The 20268-nt window shown below is 40.7% G+C and overlaps 1 protein-coding gene across 1 annotated transcript; it reads right to left on the bottom strand.

Moving 5' to 3' along the window:
- Positions 1–2278: 2278 nt before the first annotated feature.
- On the bottom strand, positions 2279–13047 carry tspan31 (tetraspanin 31). The gene is made up of 6 exons (XM_085344296.1): positions 12872–13047; positions 7357–7524; positions 6070–6150; positions 5824–5964; positions 5382–5492; positions 2279–3979 (listed from the first exon to the last, which is right to left on the bottom strand). The coding sequence occupies exons 1-6, from the start codon at positions 12932–12934 to the stop codon at positions 3905–3907; spliced, it is 639 nt and encodes a 212-aa protein (XP_085200422.1). The 5' UTR covers positions 12935–13047; the 3' UTR covers positions 2279–3904.
- Positions 13048–20268: the final 7221 nt, after the last annotated feature.

Genomic DNA, 20268 nt, shown 5'->3' with positions numbered 1-20268 from the left:
GATTACATCTCTTGGCTGGCTAAGGAACTCCTCAGTGTCTCCCCAGAAGAGCTGAGGAGGTGGCTGGGGTGAGGGAGGTCTGGGCATCTTTGCTCAAACTGCTGCCAAGACCAGGATAACTGACAGAAAATGGATAGATGCAGCTGTCAGCAAGTCACTCTGGTATTTGTAGGAGTGATACCTGCAGGGCCGTGCCTAATGTGGAGCACAGAATTTAATCCACTGCCTTTTTTTACTACTAACATCCATCCTCCACTTTCTTCCACTTATACAATTCAGGACACCCTTGATAGGCAGGGCTAACACAGAAAGACAATCCCTCTGAGTTTGAACCCAAAACCTTCTTACTGTGAGGCAGTGGTCTTAAACCACTGTGCCGTCCTGTGGCAGAGCTAGAAAATTTTACATGGGTGGGCAAAGGAGGGGCAAGAGGTCTAGGTAGGGTAGCGCATACCCCTTCAGTGAAGTATGTGAAAATCCCCTATATGCAAATTAAGTCAACAAAATATCCACAAAACTGTTTATTGTATCTTTTCTTCAAAGAAAACAGACAATTTTTTAGGTTTAGACAACTGGTATTTTAAAGCATTTTAAGGACATAAAAGTTGGGGTGCAGCTGGGGGGGAAGAGAGGCTCTACAGCAGTTACCCCTTGCCCCCCCGTGTAGATCCGCCCCTGGTGTATTGAATATTATCTTGAAGTCTGGGTTGCATGTGATTCACGCTGATCCTACTTAAAGTGCTTTCACATAGGGTCTGATGAGATGTTTCTCACTGTAACAATATCGCCTGGTCAGCAATGTTCCGGGGAAAATATACCTCGGGATGTTAATCACAAGTGAACAATGGCTGCAGATTGATTTACTTGAACAAAGCTCTGATGAGTCAGTGAAATCCACCCGACTATCAGCTGAGCACCGCTACAACGGGAAGGTACAACTCACGGAAATCTGACCTTTTGCACATAGTTAACAAGCTCAGTGTTGCTAACCTGCTTCAGCTTGATTGACGGCCTTGAAACAGGATCCGAAACATTTCTTCAATTTACACGTGGACCCTAACAAATGCCTGTTGTCCGTAATTCTATTAATGATTATTCATCAGCCGACTCCCTTATCACCCACCAGGTCACTGGCAACCCACGATAACGGTTGAGTTTTATTTTGCAATGTTCAGAAACTGAGATAAACATTCAAAACAAGTTTTTTCTTTAGCGTTAGTTTTTCTGTTTAATGCTTTTCCATTTGGTTGCTACATTCAAAACAAAATTTAACCCTAATTGTAGAAGGGCTGCCAAGAACTTAGTTTAAACATCATGCATTTATTAAACTTTAAAAATGCGCATTTTGACAGGGGATTCCTTTGAACTTACAAAATAACTGGAGAAAAATATTTTAAATAAGATTTTTTAGTTGTATGAAGTTGTCCGATAGGTTGGCTCAGAATAGCCGCTGTTTTTGACTGAAAAGTTCATTTCACAAGGTACAGTCCTTATCAACTAACACTTTGGTCACATCCCACCCAAAGTGGATCACCTGAGACTCTGATATCTACAGACAGGCAGATGAAGGCAACCATTAATAATCCTCCTACAGAATTATCTACGGAAACCTTTTACGTCTCATAAATACCTTTAGTTTCCCCCTCCAGTATGAACCAGTGGACTGAGTGCTTCGTTGTCACAAGAACAGGAAATCTTTCCTAACAATCTTTGATTTTAACAGTTAATTGGCCTTTTAAAATGGTCATTTGATCTTACTTATTTTAAAATGCTATAACAAACGGAACCACAAATACGCAATAAAAAAATAAATAAAAAAAAATTGAATGTTAAATATACCTTTACAAAGCAGTGAGTGTCTTAGGTGTTTTTTTACAACACCACTGTAAAACAGGTGTGTTGATTATTGGCAAGATGAAACCATCTTTTGTTTTTATTTATTTTGACTGTCTTGTTTTAATAACTGCAGAAATATATTGGCTTTGGGTGCGTGACATTACATTAGTGATTCAGATCACACTAGTACCATTTTAGGAATGAATTTAGATAGGGTTCCTATTTTGAAAATTGACCACTCCATTTCTATCTTTGACTTCCTGCTGCCCTCATTTGCTACATGTTACAGTCCGTGGGGCGTCTGGTGGAATTGCAAGCATCACGTTGGCTGGCTTTATCAGAGCTAACATGGCCAGTGTGGACCCAGTCCTTCAAACAATGACTCAAAGAAAAACAGCTTCCAATTTGAGATTTTTATTATTTGGAAAAATTAAGTCTCAAAAATTCAACTTACATTTGAATAACAACTGCACGCAAATTCAAACTGAGGTGTAATATATGGCATAATAATGCTTAACATCTGTCATAATGTTTTGCTTACGACGAGAACTCCAAAGCAGCAGCGAGGAATCCGTAATCATTAAAGTCGACAGGTTCAAGTAAGACATGTAATTACAGCTCGTTAGTCCTTTAAGTTAAAAGCAATTCAAAAGAGGGGAAAATAAAAAAAAGTTTAAAGAGAGGCTGAGCAATTATTTATCAACAGGAAACGTTCCATATCGAGCAAAGCGATATCAAAACTACAACAAACCGGCTGTGCATCGTTAAACTTAAATAGATACGGAAAATATTTAACAAGCACATTTTACAAAGCATTTTAACACTGATGAAAAAAAGAAGCTGATGGCAAACAAAAAAGAAAAAAAGAAAAAAAAAACTGCACCAAAGAATCACAAGTTTTAAAATATTTAAGAAAAAGAAAAGGATGGCAACAAAAAGCACATTCTCACAATTAACACTATAAAAACCAAACTGGATTTTCAATAAACAGATTTGGCCAAATTCACTCGATTACTTCAAATTAAAAAAAAAAGCACGTATTCAAGTTGTGTGTTTTTGAGATTTCTTCCAGTTATACAGAAGGTAACAAGATGTACCTTAATCCACTTGTCTACAACCAGAATCTACGCTAAGCGACGTCACTGTGCGACACTGAAGAAAATGTTAAATATAGGAAGAGGTGAGGATAATTCAGGCTTTCAGAGACTCTGAAACTGCAGGCAAACCTCATAGCAAGAGGTGGGAAACTACACAGCAAACCCATCAAGTACACTTTCTGTGAACTACAGTATGCAAAGACTATGTACAACATCGAGGCTGCAGCCCGTCGGCATTTAAAAGTTAGTTGGCTCAGTTACAGTTCATAAATATTTGAACTTCAAAGACTAGCAACTACATTTCCTAAAATAAACTACCTAATCCAAATTCCTGTTTTTTTGTGGAAAGAAAAAAAAATTACATACATTTTTAACCCTTTCAAAAACTACTTTACACCACATGTCCAGTGTGTGCCTTCTCACCCACCTTGCTGACTTTCTCATCATGCTGGGACATGTTTGGATACACATCACATTACCAGGAGTATATTTGTCGTTAAGAGGTGGCACTACATTAGAGGAAAAGTCAAGGTGCATACAAGTTTATCTGTTGGACACCGCACAGTCGTTGGGTTGGATTGTGGAACAAGATCAACAAAGAGGCTGTTGGTCTGTGCACGCCTGAGAGGACGCATGCAGAGAAATCTTGGTGCAATCGAGAAATCTGATACTCAAATCAAGGCTGGGTTGTGATACCGACAAGTACCACTTCTCATCCTTTCACACATAAGTATCCAGGTCTTCCAGCTTGCATTTCTGGAGTTTGTTGGAGTTTCTCAGTCTCTGGTGTATGTGTGTGCGTTTTGCTTTTCTCAGTGTTTTTTTCAGGTGCTGCGTGCGCTTGTCCATTTGGTGTTGTGATGGTTGTGGCTCTGTATTTATATGCCCGAGTGTCTGCCTCTAGATGTGCGTTATTCTGTGTGTACCAGTGTATCTGAAACTGCACCTACTGCGCCGTGATGTGAGACAGACTATAGGAAAGCACTTGGGTTTGCTCGTGGATCCTTCTGGTTTCTGTAGCGCACAGCAAGCCACACTCCCAGGATCTGTTAACAGAGGATTTACATGTAAGAGAACAGCATTAAAAAGGCCCTTAGAAGTTATTTTTCTCACCAAAGCTAGACCACAACTCACCACAAATGTGCTCATCATGTAACACAAAAAGGAAGGACAACAGTGCAGTGAAAATACTGGACAAACTTGAACAAACTGATAGCGTCATTTGCAACCAGTCTGTGCAGGAGGGAGCAAATGTGTAGCAATCACGAGTCATTTTTATTTAAAAGAAAAAAAAAAAAAAGTGAAGCTGTCTGTGAAACAGTCACAGCTTTTAATCTGTTAGTAGGGCAGCTGTGGCTCAGGTGGTAGAGCAAATAATCAGGAGGTCAGCGGTTCGATCCCCACCCCCCCAAGTCCATCCTTGGGCAGGACACTGACACCTGAATTTCCCCTCATTCATTTACAGAGTACTTAGGCATGCAGGGTGTATGAATGTGTGCTTAGCACCGGCAAATTCTTCCCTTTAGTGTTACTGATACTTTGTGGGTTTTTATTAATGTGTGCCTCTGATCACAGCCAGTAAGGATGCCAAGTATGGAGCAGCCACAGCAGGAGAAAGACAGGTTAGAGAAGATTCATGGATGTAGTGAAGGAGGACACGCACAAGATCGATGAAGAAGATGTGAGGAATAAGGCGAGACGAAGGCAGAAAAAAGTTGAAGTCTGACTCATTATGGTTTAGGCATTAAAATGACTTACGGTTACACAATAAAACTACTCAGTTAACTTTCAAACACAGTGGTTGCTACTTTGTCCAAGGCTGTATTTATTGGTTTGCCACAATGACACGTCTCCCTGAAGAGTCTCATGAACATTCATGCTGCTCACTCTAATTACACTTATTACCACACATTACTTAAAAACAGTCATGAAACACGACTATTTCATGGTTTGGCATGAGAGCCATCTGGTAAACCTTCAGCACAGTCCAATAGAGTGGAGACTGCATAAAATGAATTTCAAAGACTGCATATTTAGATTTGGTCAGGACATTGGTAACAACTCCAACACTGTATAAATCATCTTTATTCCAACAGAGCCCAAAAATGTTCCGTTTTCCTTAGAACACCAACGAAATGAGAAAATAACAGTTCTGAAAGTAGGTCTTTAGAGCAGAATATCAGAATTTTACAATATGAAAATATATATGTGTTATATTATATGTGTGTGTCATCATGAAACAGCACATGGAATATGTGCTTAGACTGTTCATTAGTGAAAAATGAATTACACAGAAAAAAAGCACATTCACCCACTACTTTTAGATACACCTGTTCATTAACCCAATCATCTAATCAGCCAATCACATGACAGTAAGTCAATACATTTAGACACATAGGTGTTGTCAAGCCAACCTGATGAAGTCCATTTAAAGGATCAGATACAAACCTCAGTGAAGCTGAAAAAGAGCCCGACGCCTCCGAGGATCTTCAGAGCCTCTGTGGCATGATCCAGCATCTTCGTTCCACAGGGCACACATCTACCTTCCGTTGTGCATGGCTAGAGTGAAAGAGAAAGGCGTTCTGTCTTTTTGCACTATGACTCAACGGGTTGTCAGCTAAGCCAGTATTAGCTACCAAAATCTATTCTGAGAATAACAGTAAGTGCCCTACTTTTTCCTAAAGGAAATGCTTATGTGATTTTTGCTTGAGGCTCATTGTGTAACTGGAAATACAGAAAAAAAAATCATTGATAGAGTGGGTAAAAAACAGAAATAAAATGGGGTTTATTTAGGCAACAACTGAAGTATGCACCTAAACCTTTCTAGTGGGTTTTTCCATGACTGTGTTTTTCTTTAGTTAATGAAAAAAATGTGATATTTGAGGCTTACAGCACGACAGCTCCCCAAGTCCTGGTTAAACTGCTGCAGTTTGCCAGTGGTGTTGAAGAGCCCACAGCAGTTGAGTTGGGTCTCCAAGTCTTCCTTGGTCTTATTTTCCATGATTCCCCACGCAGAGTTCAGAAGTGTCTCCTGGAAAATGTAAACATGACAAATAAAAGCCAAAGGCATTAAATAATATACATTTCATATGAATTCAGAAATGCAGATTTTGAAATAGACATTATGTTGGCTCACCTGCTGCCCACGGTTCATTGCCAAGCAGGAACATGAAATTCCAAATTGGAAGAGGAAGACAATGAAGAGAATGACCATGTACTGAGAAGCAGGGGTCAAAGAAACAACGGCAGCAACTCCACATTTCAAACAACAAAGAATAATCATCTGTGAACTGGGAGGGATTTCGGCCCTGATTTCTTAAACTGTATGTAAAAGATGGATGTAGCCACTGTGACGTCATCCAGCGGTTTTTAAGATCCTGTTTTTGAAGCGGAGTATTTTTCCCATCTGCATCCTAGCTATGCGAAACCGGATCAGAGCATAGGATGGACATGACTGAGAAACATGGGTACACTGCATGCTCTTATGGCAGTGATTTGTTAATTACACTGTAGCTCTGTTCCAACTTCAGAAATTGTACTTCATGTTGAATCAAACAAGACTTGGAACTGAAGCTCAAAGCCGAGCCCGAAAAAAAGCTGATCAGATTAAAAAGATCAGGGAAGTGTAGGGCCGTTTTCCCATCGAGTTTTATAAAACCATGCTGCCCATTAAGGCACTTCAGCACTGGCTTTACATTCCAGGCTTAGTTCTCCAAACTATCTTGCTGCCCAGATATGAGCTTGTCCACTGTTGGGAAGTTTGAAAGGAAGCTCCTCGACACACAGGTGAGGTAAAGATAAACTGTTACTAACAGGTTGTTTTACCTGAAGGCAGAAGAATTTGGACCAATAATTTGGGGGCTGTAATTCAAAATGATGTTTCTTTATGCACAATCACTCCAGATCTGACACAACGAATAATGGCATTAATGTGCCACTCCAGGCTTAAAAAGACTGCCTTTATAACCCAGTAGCAAATATTTAGTTTTGTTTAACAGAGTCTAAGAGACGATCATTTGCCACTTTCCGTGTGTAGTTTTGTTTTTTAAAATTCTGCTGCTTCTGCTTTATTAATGCCAATACCAACAATTTCTTTTATTCTCTCAACTTCAGGCAGAAGAATGAGTCACAGTAAACCTACATAAAGGCCCACTTATGCAGGAATAATAATTCTGTTGTACACTGTGATGCTGCCAGAAACTTAAACTAACAAACATTTTTGGTGATACAACCCAGCACCTACATAAACTACATCCTGTGTTAGGTCTGACGGGCACCGCAAACCTTGAGACAGTTCAAAAGTATGGAAGAAGACTGGATGGGACTTAGGAAGGACAAACATTTAAACCAAAAGATAAGTAATTTTTCCCAAATAACCCAGATCTACTGCGAACTTGTGCATCAACAAAGCTATAAAGGATACAAAGAAAAGCATGACTTGGTGGTGGTGCATGGCTCCGATCAGTCCTACAACAGCGATGAGCAGCAGGAAGACGCCCACTGCAATGACCCCTCCGATAATGTGGATGCTGGACACCAGGCCGTAGCCCTTCCCCCATGCCGCGACTCCGATCAGCAGCAGCCCAACCAGCTGAAGGGAGCAAAGGGAAAGAGGTTAACCACGGTCAGCTGAGGCAGAGTGCATCAGATGGATCACAGCTTATCACGAGGTAACAGCACTGTGGTTTGATTACTACAAACACAGCTCAGTCTGTAGAGAAGAGTTCAGCTTTGGAGTTCAAGTGTGAGAAAGAGGCCGACTAAAAAACAAGTTTAGTGTTAAATACCTCACACAGCTTGAGGACATGAAGCTGCTGGTCCAGGACAGTGTTTTATGTATTTAAAAATGTATTTTTAAATCATCTGTAACCAATTCCAAACACAGTTATATTTTAGAGCATTTTTTATTATTCTTTCACTTCAAAATTGCTGAAATGAAAAACAAAACCATCTATTTAAATTGAGCACAAGCTGGTCTGGTAAACAAATGTCTTCAAGGTTGAGCTGATATGTTTGCCGACTCTGACCCTATTGACTGATCTCTGCTTGGTCACATCAATTTTGTGACGGCGCATGAACTGCATGTCAAAGAGTTGAAAGACACGAAATCACTACATGACAAAAATCTGACTTCTGTATTTGTGGAACAAACAGGGAAATTAAAACATCAAAAACTGAAGTCAACACTTCAACCTGCTCTTTCAGTTCAAAATACAAAAATATTGACTTACAATCATATGAGCTTTACGAAACTAGCAAAAACTCACCACTAAAATGTTGCATGAGTGATATTTTGGCAAAGAATAAACTACAAATTAAATATCGTTAGCTTCATAGCATAAGTGCCTAAGTCATTGACTTAGTCAAATGACTTAGGCAATTATGCTATGAAGCTAACGATATAAAAAAATAGGGATGCTCAGATCTGATATTTGGATGGGAGGCACGTCCAACGCGAACTCAAAAAGCTGGACTGAACGTCCGTGTTGATCCATTTAGCCACACAACAGTGGGAAATACAAGTAGAGCTAATATAACATGAAGGAAGATAACTGCAGTCTGCAGGCATTTCACATTGTGACACAAACTGATATTCTTCACATGTTGCAAAACTTTATATAACTGAAAACTGTGGTCAAAGGTCGATGCTTTGGCCTTCCCCTCTCACGTTTACTTTTGCTCGTTACATAATGTCTTTCTGGTTTAATGCAAGTTAGCAACACTTGCTGGAAAGCTTTTATTGCACTTACAGTAACAAAACATTGTTGTCAACTCAATATTTCACTGCTGCCTCTATTCAGCTCTAGACATGAAGCGTGTACGTGTGTGTGAGTGAGGAGACTGTAAATAAATGCAGATAATGCCTGAATACACTTTTTTCTACTGTATTCTATAAATAATCAGTTGCTTAAAGTTGTTGAAGGCATCATTTATTCTTCATCTCGACATTTCCCCAGTTGGGAATGGGTCGTTGTCAGGTGACCGAGTATAACCATGATCAAGCTGCATATTTTTTCCCCTCTCCTTCTTGGGTTTCTTGAAAGGCGCTATACAAATCTATATTATTATTATAATAATAATAATAATAATAATAATAATAATAATAATAATAATAATAATAATAATAATCTAGTTAAAGCAATGAGTCACTGTTTAAATCTATAAATTAAACTTTTTTGTACTCCCCCCCCCAATTAATGTGTTAATGTTTACTTCCTCTCTCTACTTACATCCATTTCAGAAGTAAATCATAATCACAGATCCTTTTGAAATTCTACACCATAACCTGACATGCACCTCAATAGAAACCCAAGTTCAAGTCGATCGACGCAGCTTGGGACTATTTTGATTGATCTGTTCAGTTCCATCGAGTCCATCATCTATGCATTTCTGGCTTTTTCCCCCACAGGTATTGAATAATCATCGCCTCGATACAAGGATGTTAGCAAATTCCTGGATGGAGACTGCAGAATACATCGCAACATGGAAATGTACCAAGAATGAAGAAAAACGGACAACCGTATCATTTTGTTTCTACTGTGGCTGCCATCACATATAAAAACGTGATAAATGATACCAATGGCCACTTACATAGGTTATGATATAGGTTCTACAAAGATTCAGTGCAGACGTTTAAATAAGCATCGCAGGTATCAAAGTGTTCGTGTATTCAGCTCGCTGACGCCTGTTCCGATTCGATCCTGATTTAAAAACAAAAAAAAATCTCAAACTCGTGACAGATGCGGTGACTCAGCCATCAACAGGACTGGCGGCATCACGTTCCTTTCTGACTGGGCAGGTCGTGTCACAAGTATTTCACTGGGCACTGAGTCGACAGGGACAGCGAGGTCTCTGTCCTGGTGTGTCAGTAACAGCTATGCAAACACCAGCTTTACTCCTGTTTTCACCAATGGCACACAGCACAGACGTTCGAGAGTTCAAAAGTTTATTTAGCCTTTTTTTCTTTTGCTTGCTTTCTTGACTAGTTTATTGTTAGCTTCATTTATTTTTACACCTGGTAACCTCATTTTTTTTTTTCCATTTTTAAAGTAACCTCTGCTTGCTGTCATTGGGCAAGGGGGAAGGGTACACCACAGGCAGACAAACACATTCACACTTACTACGTATCCTAACCTTAAAAACATGCCTTTGGACGATGGGAGGAGCCAGATTACCAGGCGCAAACCGACACAGCGAGAAGAAACTCCAAAACGACAGGTACCCGCTCGATTCAAACTAGGACCTTCTTACTCTGCAGCAACCATTTCAACCACTGAAACTACCTAAAAATACTTTGGGTTACTTTCACTCATCATATTTGGTCAGAGAGACTTAATAAAAGGCAGAAGCTACTTCAAAGAAGGACAGCATTACGAAGCAGAGCAGGGCTACAGGTATAGATTATTTTAGTAATAAACTATTCTATCAACTACTCCTCCAAGTAATGGGATAACAAATATTTTGGCTTTACTGTAGATTTTCACTGTTTCACATCAAACAGGTGGCCAGATGAAGAACTCATGGCCACCTTTTCTCAGCAGTAGTTTTAATGGTGGTTAAAGGAAGAAGCTGAGTTCTCTGTCTTGGTAATGGCTCCACCTCTTTGCTGTGTGTAGACAGACTCTAGCATCACGTTAAACTATGACTTCATCGGCTTAATTGCTGCTGTTGTGTTATCAGCCCTTTTTGTTAAGAAAACTGAGGGCTGCTTGGGCTTAATGTTGTAATACAATATTATCATGTGTTCTCCTGAACCTGCCCACGCTCAGATGGTGAATTCTAAGAAATCGTGCATTAAACAAAGCATCGAAGCAAAAATTTGCATTTTATTTTTACTCATAGGGAGAGACCCTGCAGCAGGTCTCTCCTTATGAGGCAAAATTAGTCTACTGCAAATACATTTGCTGATCAACTTAATTTTCTTAAAATATTTGATCCATTTTCATTATTTCACTTTACCAATAAATAACAATTCAGTAAATTTATATTTGTTGATGCATATTTTGTCACATGAATTACAAAGTAGGAAATCCATTTAGGCTGAGCTTGATGTTTTCTTGTACATAAAGGATGATTTAAATTCGCCTCCTCACAGTGAGGAAGACAGATTATTAAATTTAACACTGGAATCAGTTCAGTACTCCATATTAGCAGACACCCAAAGCCGAGACATCAAACTGAAACTGGAAACTGCTGGATTGGTACATCCCTATTGATTACACAGAGTGTGACTGGAACAACAGAAACAACATCCTGCTGGCAATTCTAATGGCAAAAGAGCCAAACGGGACAGGCAAAAAAAAGAAAAAAAAGAAAAGAAACAACATCCTGCTTAAACCTACCGAGTTTTTGTACTGTTACAGTACTGTGCAAAAGTCTTGAACCAATTTTGCTAGTAAAATGGGATTTAGGTTCAGAGATTCATTGAAGCATGTGCAAACATACATTTAAAATGAAGCAATAAAACTAACAGTCTGTGCTCTGTCCATATTTGCTATGACCACCTTTATTCTTCAGCACAGATCTTAAGCAAGCTTAATGTAATTTGTTTAAGTAATCTTCAGGAAAGGTTCTCCAGGATTCTTAAAGGGCACTGAAAACTTTTGTTTGGATGTTGGCTGGCTTTCGTCATGTTCTGTGCCAAGATGATCCCACACTGCTTCAGTAATGTTTAGGTCTTGGCTCTGGCGAGACCAATCATTGGCAGCATGTCTGGGACCATTGTTATGATGAAGAAGTTTTTGCCAGACTCTTTCCAGACAGTACTGCATCGTGGATCAAACTTTGTACTTTTAAGAGTGTTGATGAGATCTCCTACACCACACCACTGACTGACATGCAGCTCTTAACCATGACAGACCCTCCATCGTGTTTTCCGCATGGTGTAGGAGCTCACAGTTGTACCCCTTGATGATATTCAGCAAACAGAAGATTTTTTTTGTTTCTAAAGAAAATTGATTTTTAAATACTTATTATATGCTGCAGTGTCCTCCACTTGCCCACTTTCCTCAAGAATTTCCTTAAGGAGACACTGCACACCATACTGAGACATGCCAAGTTTTAGGCTCTCTGGGAATCACGTTATTTTTGTAAAAATACTAAAATGCTTTGTGCCTCTAACACCATGGAACATTTGGCATTTACTAGCAGAATGAGTGCTTAAAGAGGCACTTTTTTTTGTCTGTTATGTGTAGACGACATAGACTCTTCCTTTCAGGTTTATGCTTTAATAAATCATAGGTTTGTGTTAAGTGGCTAAACAGACACCACTGTATAGTAATCAGAAAGGGAATTAACATAGCGTATTATGCAAACAAAGCAAATTTCAGCCTGACAACGACCAGTCAAATCTTATCTTTCTTCACATTTATAGTCTTTGAATGTAAGAAATGTAGCATTTTCTCAGAAGTGGTGATCTGGACTTTGTCAATGAAGGAAGTATGCGTTTGCAGATTTTCTGATAAGAGTTTATGCTAGCTGAACTGAAGACAACATGTTGACCATCACCACTCACATGACTGACACAAAGGACAAAGGCAGACGCGCGAGCTGATTATATTCTCTTAGCACACACCCAGGTGACCGACAGCAGAGCTCATGAAACCATATCAAGCCGAAACGTATTAGTTTCACATTTTAGGTCAGCTGGCCTCGCAGGTAACGGGATCTTTCATACGCATAATGGCGATAGCTAACAAGCTAGCCGCTACTTCTACTCAGCTAACCTACGCTACATTACATTACCACTGTGCTATGGTAATATCAGAATATTTTACATACCAATAACCATCTGTAGAATGAACAAAGAGGCATGCCAAATAAAAAGTTAAAACAGGTCAGTACATTTCTTCGCCAGTGTTTCGCTTCTTCATTCACAAGCTAGTTAGCTACAAGCTAATGTAACCAGCAGAGACTTAGCATCCGTGTTACATACTCACCATGTAAACCACATTCAGGGAGCACAGGGCGTTTTTGGAACAGGTGAACCCGCCGCACACCATCTTCGAAACACTTCCTCCAGCTAAGCGAAAAAATACAAACAACCTGAACTAATATCCCTGCTAGCTCGCTCTGAGAAACAGCTGCGCTGATTACTGGAAGCAAACAGCACCGAGGGCGGATGACGATGGTGCATGACGTCAGGGCAACGACTCACGTCATCGTGTAAAGTTGAATAACCATTTTTTTTGCTTCCTCCTAAACGCCAAATACATGCATGGGGTTAACTGCTGACTCTAAACTGACCACAAGCGTGAGTGTGAATGGTTTCCTGACCAGGGTGACCACTGACCCGGTGATTCCCCCCACCCCACGAACTGAATAAGCAGATTGGACTTTATTTGTAATCCTGTCAGGGAATTTTTTTTTATAATAGTATGCTTCTGTTAAAGGTAAATAAATGAAAACATTTCACAGTATACTGAAGCTCTGACAAGAAAATACAAAAAAAAAAAGAAAAAGAAAGAAAATGTCAACTTTTATGTACCATACTGATAGAAATGTAAATATACATCACCTGCAAAATGTTGCTGGTGATTCATTTTTTTCCCTAGAATGCAGTTACAGTAACTCAGTGTTTTTCAGAGATCAATATCTCTGAAAAATACTTTATCAGGAGTGTCAGGAAAAACATTTGTTACTGCATGTGTATATATATATATATATATATATATATATATATATATATATATATATATATATATATATATATATATATATATACACATATATATATATATATATATATATATATATATATACACAGTGGGGCAAAAAAGTATTTAGTCAGCCACCGATTGTGCAAGTTCCCCCACTTAAAATGATGACAGAGGTCAGTAATTTGCACCAGAGGTACACTTCAACTGTGAGAGACAGAATGTGAAAAAAAAATCCATGAATTCACATGGTAGGATTTGTAAAGAATTTATTCGTAAATTAGGGTGGAAAATAAGTATTTGGTCACCTCAAACAAGGAAAATCTCTGGCTCTCACAGACCTGTAACGTCTTCTGTAAGAAGCTTTTCTGTCCCCCACTCGTTACCTGTATGAATGGCACCTGTTTGAACTCATCATCTGTATAAAAGACACCTGTCCACAGCCTCAAACAGTCAGACTCCAAACTCCGCCATGGCCAAGACCAAAGAGCTTTCGAAGGACACCAGGAAAAGTATTGTAGACCTGCACCAGACTGGGAAGAGTGAATCTACAATAGGCAAGCAGCTTGGTGTGAAAAAATCAACTGTGGGAGCAATCATCAGAAAATGGAAGACATACAAGACCACTGATAATCTCCCTGGATCTGGGGCTCCACGCAAGATCTCATCCCGTGGGGTCAAAATGATCATGAGAACGGTGAGCAAAGATCCCAGAACCACACGGGGGGACCTGGTGAATGACCTGCAGAGAGCTGGGACCAAAGTAACAAAGGTCACCATCAGTAACACACTACAACGGCAGGGAATCAAATCCCGCAGTGCCAGACGTGTTCCGCTGCTGAAGCCAGTGCATGTCCAGGCCCGTCTGAAGTTTGCCAGAGAGCACATGGATGATACAGCAGAGGATTGGGAGAATGTCATGTGGTCAGATGAAACCAAAGTAGAACTTTTTGGTATAAACTCAACTCGTCGTGTTTGGAGGACGAAGAATACTGAGTTGCATCCCAAGAACACCATACCTACTGTGAAGCATGGGGGTGGAAACATCATGCTATGGGGCTGTTTTTCTGCCAAGGGGACAGGACGACTGATCCGTGTTAAGGACAGAATGAATGGGGCCATGTATCGTGAGATTTTGAGCCAAAACCTCCTTCCATCAGTGAGAACTTTGAAGATGAAATGAGGCTGGGTCTTCCAACATGACAATGATCCAAAACACACCGCCCGGGCAACAAAGGAGTGGCTCCGTAAGAAGCATTTGAAAGTCCTGGAGTGGCCTAGCCAGTCTCCAGACCTCAACCCCATAGAAAATCTGTGGCGGGAGTTGAAAGTCCGTGTTGCTCGGCGACAGCCCCAAAACATCACTGCTCTCGAGAAGATCTGCATGGAGGAATGGGCCAAAATACCAGCTACTGTGTGTCCAAACCTGGTATAGACCTATAGTAAACGTTTAACCTCTGTTATTGCCAACAAAGGTTATGTTACAAAGTATTGAGTTGTATTTTTGTTATTGACCAAATACTTATTTTCCACCCTGATTTACGAATAAATTCTTTACAAATCCTACCATGTGGATTCATGGATTTTTTTTTTCACATTCTGTGTCTCACAGTTGAAGTGTACCTCTGGTGCAAATTACTGACCTCTGTCATCATTTTAGGTGGGGGAACTTGCACAATCGGTGGCTGACTAAATACTTTTTTGCCCCACTGTATATATATATATATATATATATATATATATATATATATATATATATATATATATATATACACATGCAGTAACAAATGTAAATATACATCACCTGCAAAATGTTGCTGGTGATTCATTTTTTTCCCCTAGAATGCAGTTACAGTAACTCAGTGTTTTTCAGAGATCAATATCTCTGAAAAATACTTTGTCAGGAGTGTCAGGAAAAACATTTGTTACTGCAAATACATTTGTTACTGCATATATATATATATATATATATATATATATATATATATATATATATATATATATATATATATATATATATATATATATAACACCCAGCACGCCTTGAGTCCATGTGGAGCTTGAGGGTCCTGCGCAGTATCTTAGCTGTTCCCAGGACTGCGCTCTTCTGGACAGAGATCTCCGATGTTGTTCCCGGGATCTGCTGGAGCCACTCGCCTAGCTTGGGAGTCACCGCACCTAGTGCTCCGATTACCACGGGGACCACCGTTACCTTCACCCTCCACATCCTCTCGAGCTCTTCTCTGAGCCCTTGGTATTTCTCCAGCTTCTCGTGTTCCTTCTTCCTGATATTGCTGTCATTCGGAACCGCTACATCGATCACTACGGCCATCTTCTTCTGTTTGTCTACCACCACTATGTCCGGTTGGTTAGCCACCACCATTTTGTCCGTCTGTATCTGGAAGTCCCACAGGATCTTAGCTCGGTCATTCTCCACCACCCTTGGGGGCATCTCCCATTTTGACCTCGGGACTTCCAGGTTATACTCGGCACAGATGTTCCTGTACACTATGCCGGCCACTTGGTTATGACGTTCCATGTATGCCTTGCCTGCTAGCATCTTGCACCCTGCTGTTATGTGCTGGATTGTCTCTGGGGCATCTTTACACAGCCTGCACCTGGGGTCTTGCCTGGTGTGATAGACCCCAGCCTCTATGGATCTTGTGCTCAGAGCTTGTTCTTGTGCTGCCATGATTAGTGCCTCTGTGCTGTCTTTCAGTCCAGCTTTGTCCAGCCACTGGTAGGATTTCTGGATATCAGCCACCTCCTCTATCTGCCGGTGGTACATACCGTGCAGGGGCCTGTCCTTCCATGATGGTTCCTCGTCTCCCTCCTCTTTCTTGGGTTTCTGCTGCCTGAGGTATTCACTGAGCACTCGGTCAGTTGGGGCCATCTTCCCAATGTATTCTTGGATGTTCGTTGTCTCATCCTGGACTGTGGTGCTGACACTCACCAGTCCCCGGCCCCCTTCCTTCCGCTTAGCGTACAGCCTCAGGGTGCTGGATTTGGGGTGAAACCCTCCATGCATGGTAAGGAGCTTTCTTGTCTTTATGTCAGTGGCTTCTATCTCCTCCTTTGGCCAGCCTATTACCCCAGCAGGGTACCTGATCACGGGCAGGGCGTACGTGTTGATGGCCCGGATCTTGTTCTTACCATTCAGCTGACTCCTCAGGACTTGCCTGACCCTCTGCAGGTACTTGGTGGTTGCAGCTTTTCTAGCGGCCTCTTCATGGTTCCCATTCGCCTGTGGGATCCCCAAGTACTTGTAACTGTCCTCTATGTCTGCAATGTTGCCTTCTGGTAGTTCAATCCCCTCAGTTCTGACTACCTTCCCTCTCTTTGTTACCATCCGACTACACTTCTCCAGTCCGAACGACATTCCAATGTCATTGCTGTATAGCCTGGTAGTGTGGATCATATATATATATATATATGTGTATATACTAAAAACACCTAAAAACACCCAGCACGCCCCTGCGGGCGGTTTATCCTTCAAGCTCGGGTCCTCTACCAGAGGCCTGGGAGCTTGAGGGTCCTGCGCAGTATCTTAGCTGTTCCCAGGACTGCGCTCTTCTGGACAGAGATCTCCGATGTTGTTCCTGGGATCTGCTGGAGCCACTCGCCTAGCTTGGGAGTCACTGCACCTAGTGCTCCGATTACCACGGGGACCACTGTTACCTTCACCCTCCACATCCTCTCGAGCTCTTCTCTGAGCCCTTGGTATTTCTCCAGCTTCTCGTGTTCCTTCTTCCTGATATTGCTGTCATTCGGAACCGCTACATCGATCACTACGGCCATCTTCTTCTGTTTGTCTACCACCACTATGTCCGGTTGGTTAGCCACCACCATTTTGTCCGTCTGTATCTGGAAGTCCCACAGGATCTTAGCTCGGTCATTCTCCACCACCCTTGGGGGCATCTCCCATTTTGACCTCGGGACTTCCAGGTTATACTCGGCACAGATGTTCCTGTACACTATGCCGGCCACTTGGTTATGGCGTTCCATGTATGCCTTGCCTGCTAGCATCTTGCACTCTGCTGTTATGTGCTGGATTGTCTCTGGGGCATCTTTACACAGCCTGCACCTGGGGTCTTGCCTGGTGTGATAGACCCCAGCCTCTATGGATCTTGTGCTCAGAGCTTGTTCTTGTGCTGCCATGATTAGTGCCTCTGTGCTGTCTTTCAGTCCAGCTTTGTCCAGCCACTGGTAGGATTTCTGGATATCAGCCACCTCCTCTATCTGCCGGTGGTACATACCGTGCAGGGGCCTGTCCTTCCATGATGGTTCCTCGTCTCCCTCCTCTTTCTTGGGTTTCTGCTGCCTGAGGTATTCACTGAGCACTCGGTCAGTTGGGGCCATCTTCCTAATGTATTCTTGGATGTTCGTTGTCTCATCCTGGACTGTGGTGCTGACACTCACCAGTCCCCGGCCCCCTTCCTTCCGCTTAGCGTACAGCCTCAGGGTGCTGGATTTGGGGTGAAACCCTCCATGCATGGTAAGGAGCTTTCTTGTCTTTATGTCAGTGGCTTCTATCTCCTCCTTTGGCCAGCCTATTACCCCAGCAGGGTACCTGATCACGGGCAGGGCGTACGTGTTGATGGCCCGGATCTTGTTCTTACCATTCAGCTGACTCCTCAGGACTTGCCTGACCCTCTGCAGGTACTTGGTGGTTGCAGCTTTTCTAGCGGCCTCTTCATGGTTCCCATTCGCCTGTGGGATCCCCAAGTACTTGTAACTGTCCTCTATGTCTGCAATGTTGCCTTCTGGTAGTTCAATCCCCTCAGTTCTGACTACCTTCCCTCTCTTTGTTACCATCCGACTACACTTCTCCAGTCCGAACGACATTCCAATGTCATTGCTGTATAGCCTGGTAGTGTGGATCAGTGAATCGATGTCTCATTCACTCTTGGCATACAGCTTGATGTCATCCATGTACAGGAGGTGGCTGACAACTGCTCCGTTCTGTAGTCGGTATCCGTAGCCAGTCTTGTTAATGATCTCACTGAGGGGGTTCAGGCCTATGCAGAACAGCAGTGGGGACAGAGCATCTCCTTGGTAGATCCCGCACTTGATGGTGACTTGTGCTATGGGCTTGGAGTTGGAGTATATATATATATATATATATATATATATATATATATGTATATATATATGTATATATATATATATATGTATGTATATATATATATATATATGTATATGTATATGTATATGTATATATATGTATGTATATATATGTATGTATATATATGTGTATATGTATATATGTATGTATATATATGTATGTGTGTATATATATATGTGTATGTATATATATGTATGTGTATGTATATATGTATGTATATATATGTATGTGTGTATATATATATATGTGTATGTATATATACATATATATATATGTATGTATATATATGTATGTGTGTATATATATATGTGTATGTATATATACATATATATATATATATATACATATATATATGTATATATATGTCTATATGTATATAGTTATTTTTAAAAGGAAACAAAGCAAATACAAAAAGAAAATGTATAGAAAAGGATAGAAAAGGTTTTATCAGCCCCCAGTGTGTGATCTCTGTAGTGATGGCGGGACACTTGTTGTAACAGAGAGATTACAAAACAGGCTTGTTAATACATCAGGGATGTATGTGTGTGATACCATATGACAAAGGGAAACACAGATATGTTCAGTTCCGCTGGATAAGCCTGCCTGACTAAAAAAATAAAAATAAAATCCCCCACAGTGTTTAAAAGCCACAGTTTAAAGCAGTAGGTCACAACCCTTTGGTGCGTGTGATGCTTTTGAATGGAGAAACAGTGCTGTTGTGACCTCACGTCACTGACCTTAATGTAGATGGGTAACTTTTCCCTCAGAGACAGCTTCATTTTTAGGCGCCTCAGGAGGTTGATGCATTCAGCAGATCAAAAACAGTGTGAGAAAAGTCATTAATTATTTTTATTATTAATACACCTTCAACAGCTGACATTAGCTGATGTAAGTACGATCAGACTAATAGGAATCATCAATTAACATCATGACACTGATTTTGAGCTTGTAAACTAAGCTATAGCAATTCTTTTTTCTCCTTGACAACATTATACAGGTACATGTAGGCATATATAGATGAATGGATAACACAGCTATTGGTGTCACAAGCCAGTGTACTCCTAGTGCATCTCTCAAGCTAGGTTAAGTTGGGAGGAGGGGCATTTGGTGTAAAATATTTTCTAATTTTCAAATATGTGAAAAGAGTTCACATCAGATGGGTCAAGCCTGGGTTAACAGCAACCACCACTGCTGGTGTTGACTGGAGCAACTGGAGCGGCCTGCTTCAAATCCACCTCCATCGTCCCAATACCCATCAGTAACTAATTACTGATTACTTCCCCAAAAAGTAATCCTGTTACTTTACTGATTATTTATTTTCAAAAGTAATTAATTACTTAGTTATTTAGTTACTTTTTAAAAACACGATTTACAACCTGAATAGGTGATAAAGCAGTACATCTTTCAGCCCAATTTTACTTTTTCTGCATAATCTATCATACAAAATGTAATCAAATGGAAAAGTCTCTTTTTAAAACTTGTTTTATTAGTTTTAATCTTTTACTTTATGTATCAAGCAAAAATTTAATTATATGCAACATTCTCTGACTGGAAG

The sequence above is a fragment of the Diplotaxodon limnothrissa genome, linkage group LG20 (assembly GCF_057381915.1).
Source record: "Diplotaxodon limnothrissa isolate DT_005_m linkage group LG20, D_limnothrissa_male_GT1.1, whole genome shotgun sequence".
Classification (NCBI taxonomy): domain Eukaryota; kingdom Metazoa; phylum Chordata; class Actinopteri; order Cichliformes; family Cichlidae; genus Diplotaxodon; species Diplotaxodon limnothrissa.
Note: the sequence above shows the minus strand (reverse complement) of the source record. Positions and strands in the feature narration are given on the sequence as shown.

Bases quoted from the DNA above. Each gene is read 5' to 3' on its own strand.
- tspan31 (XM_085344296.1), bottom strand. From the start codon at position 12,934: ATGGTGTGCGGCGGGTTCACCTGTTCCAAAAACGCCCTGTGCTCCCTG. The intron at 7,525-12,871 runs GTGAGTATGTAA...TGCTCCCTTCAG, and splicing joins CCCTGAATGTGGTTTACATG to CTGGTTGGGCTGCTGCTGAT. The intron at 6,151-7,356 runs GTATCCTTTATA...CCTGCTTCTCAG, and splicing joins ACCAAGTCATGCTTTTCTTT to TACATGGTCATTCTCTTCAT.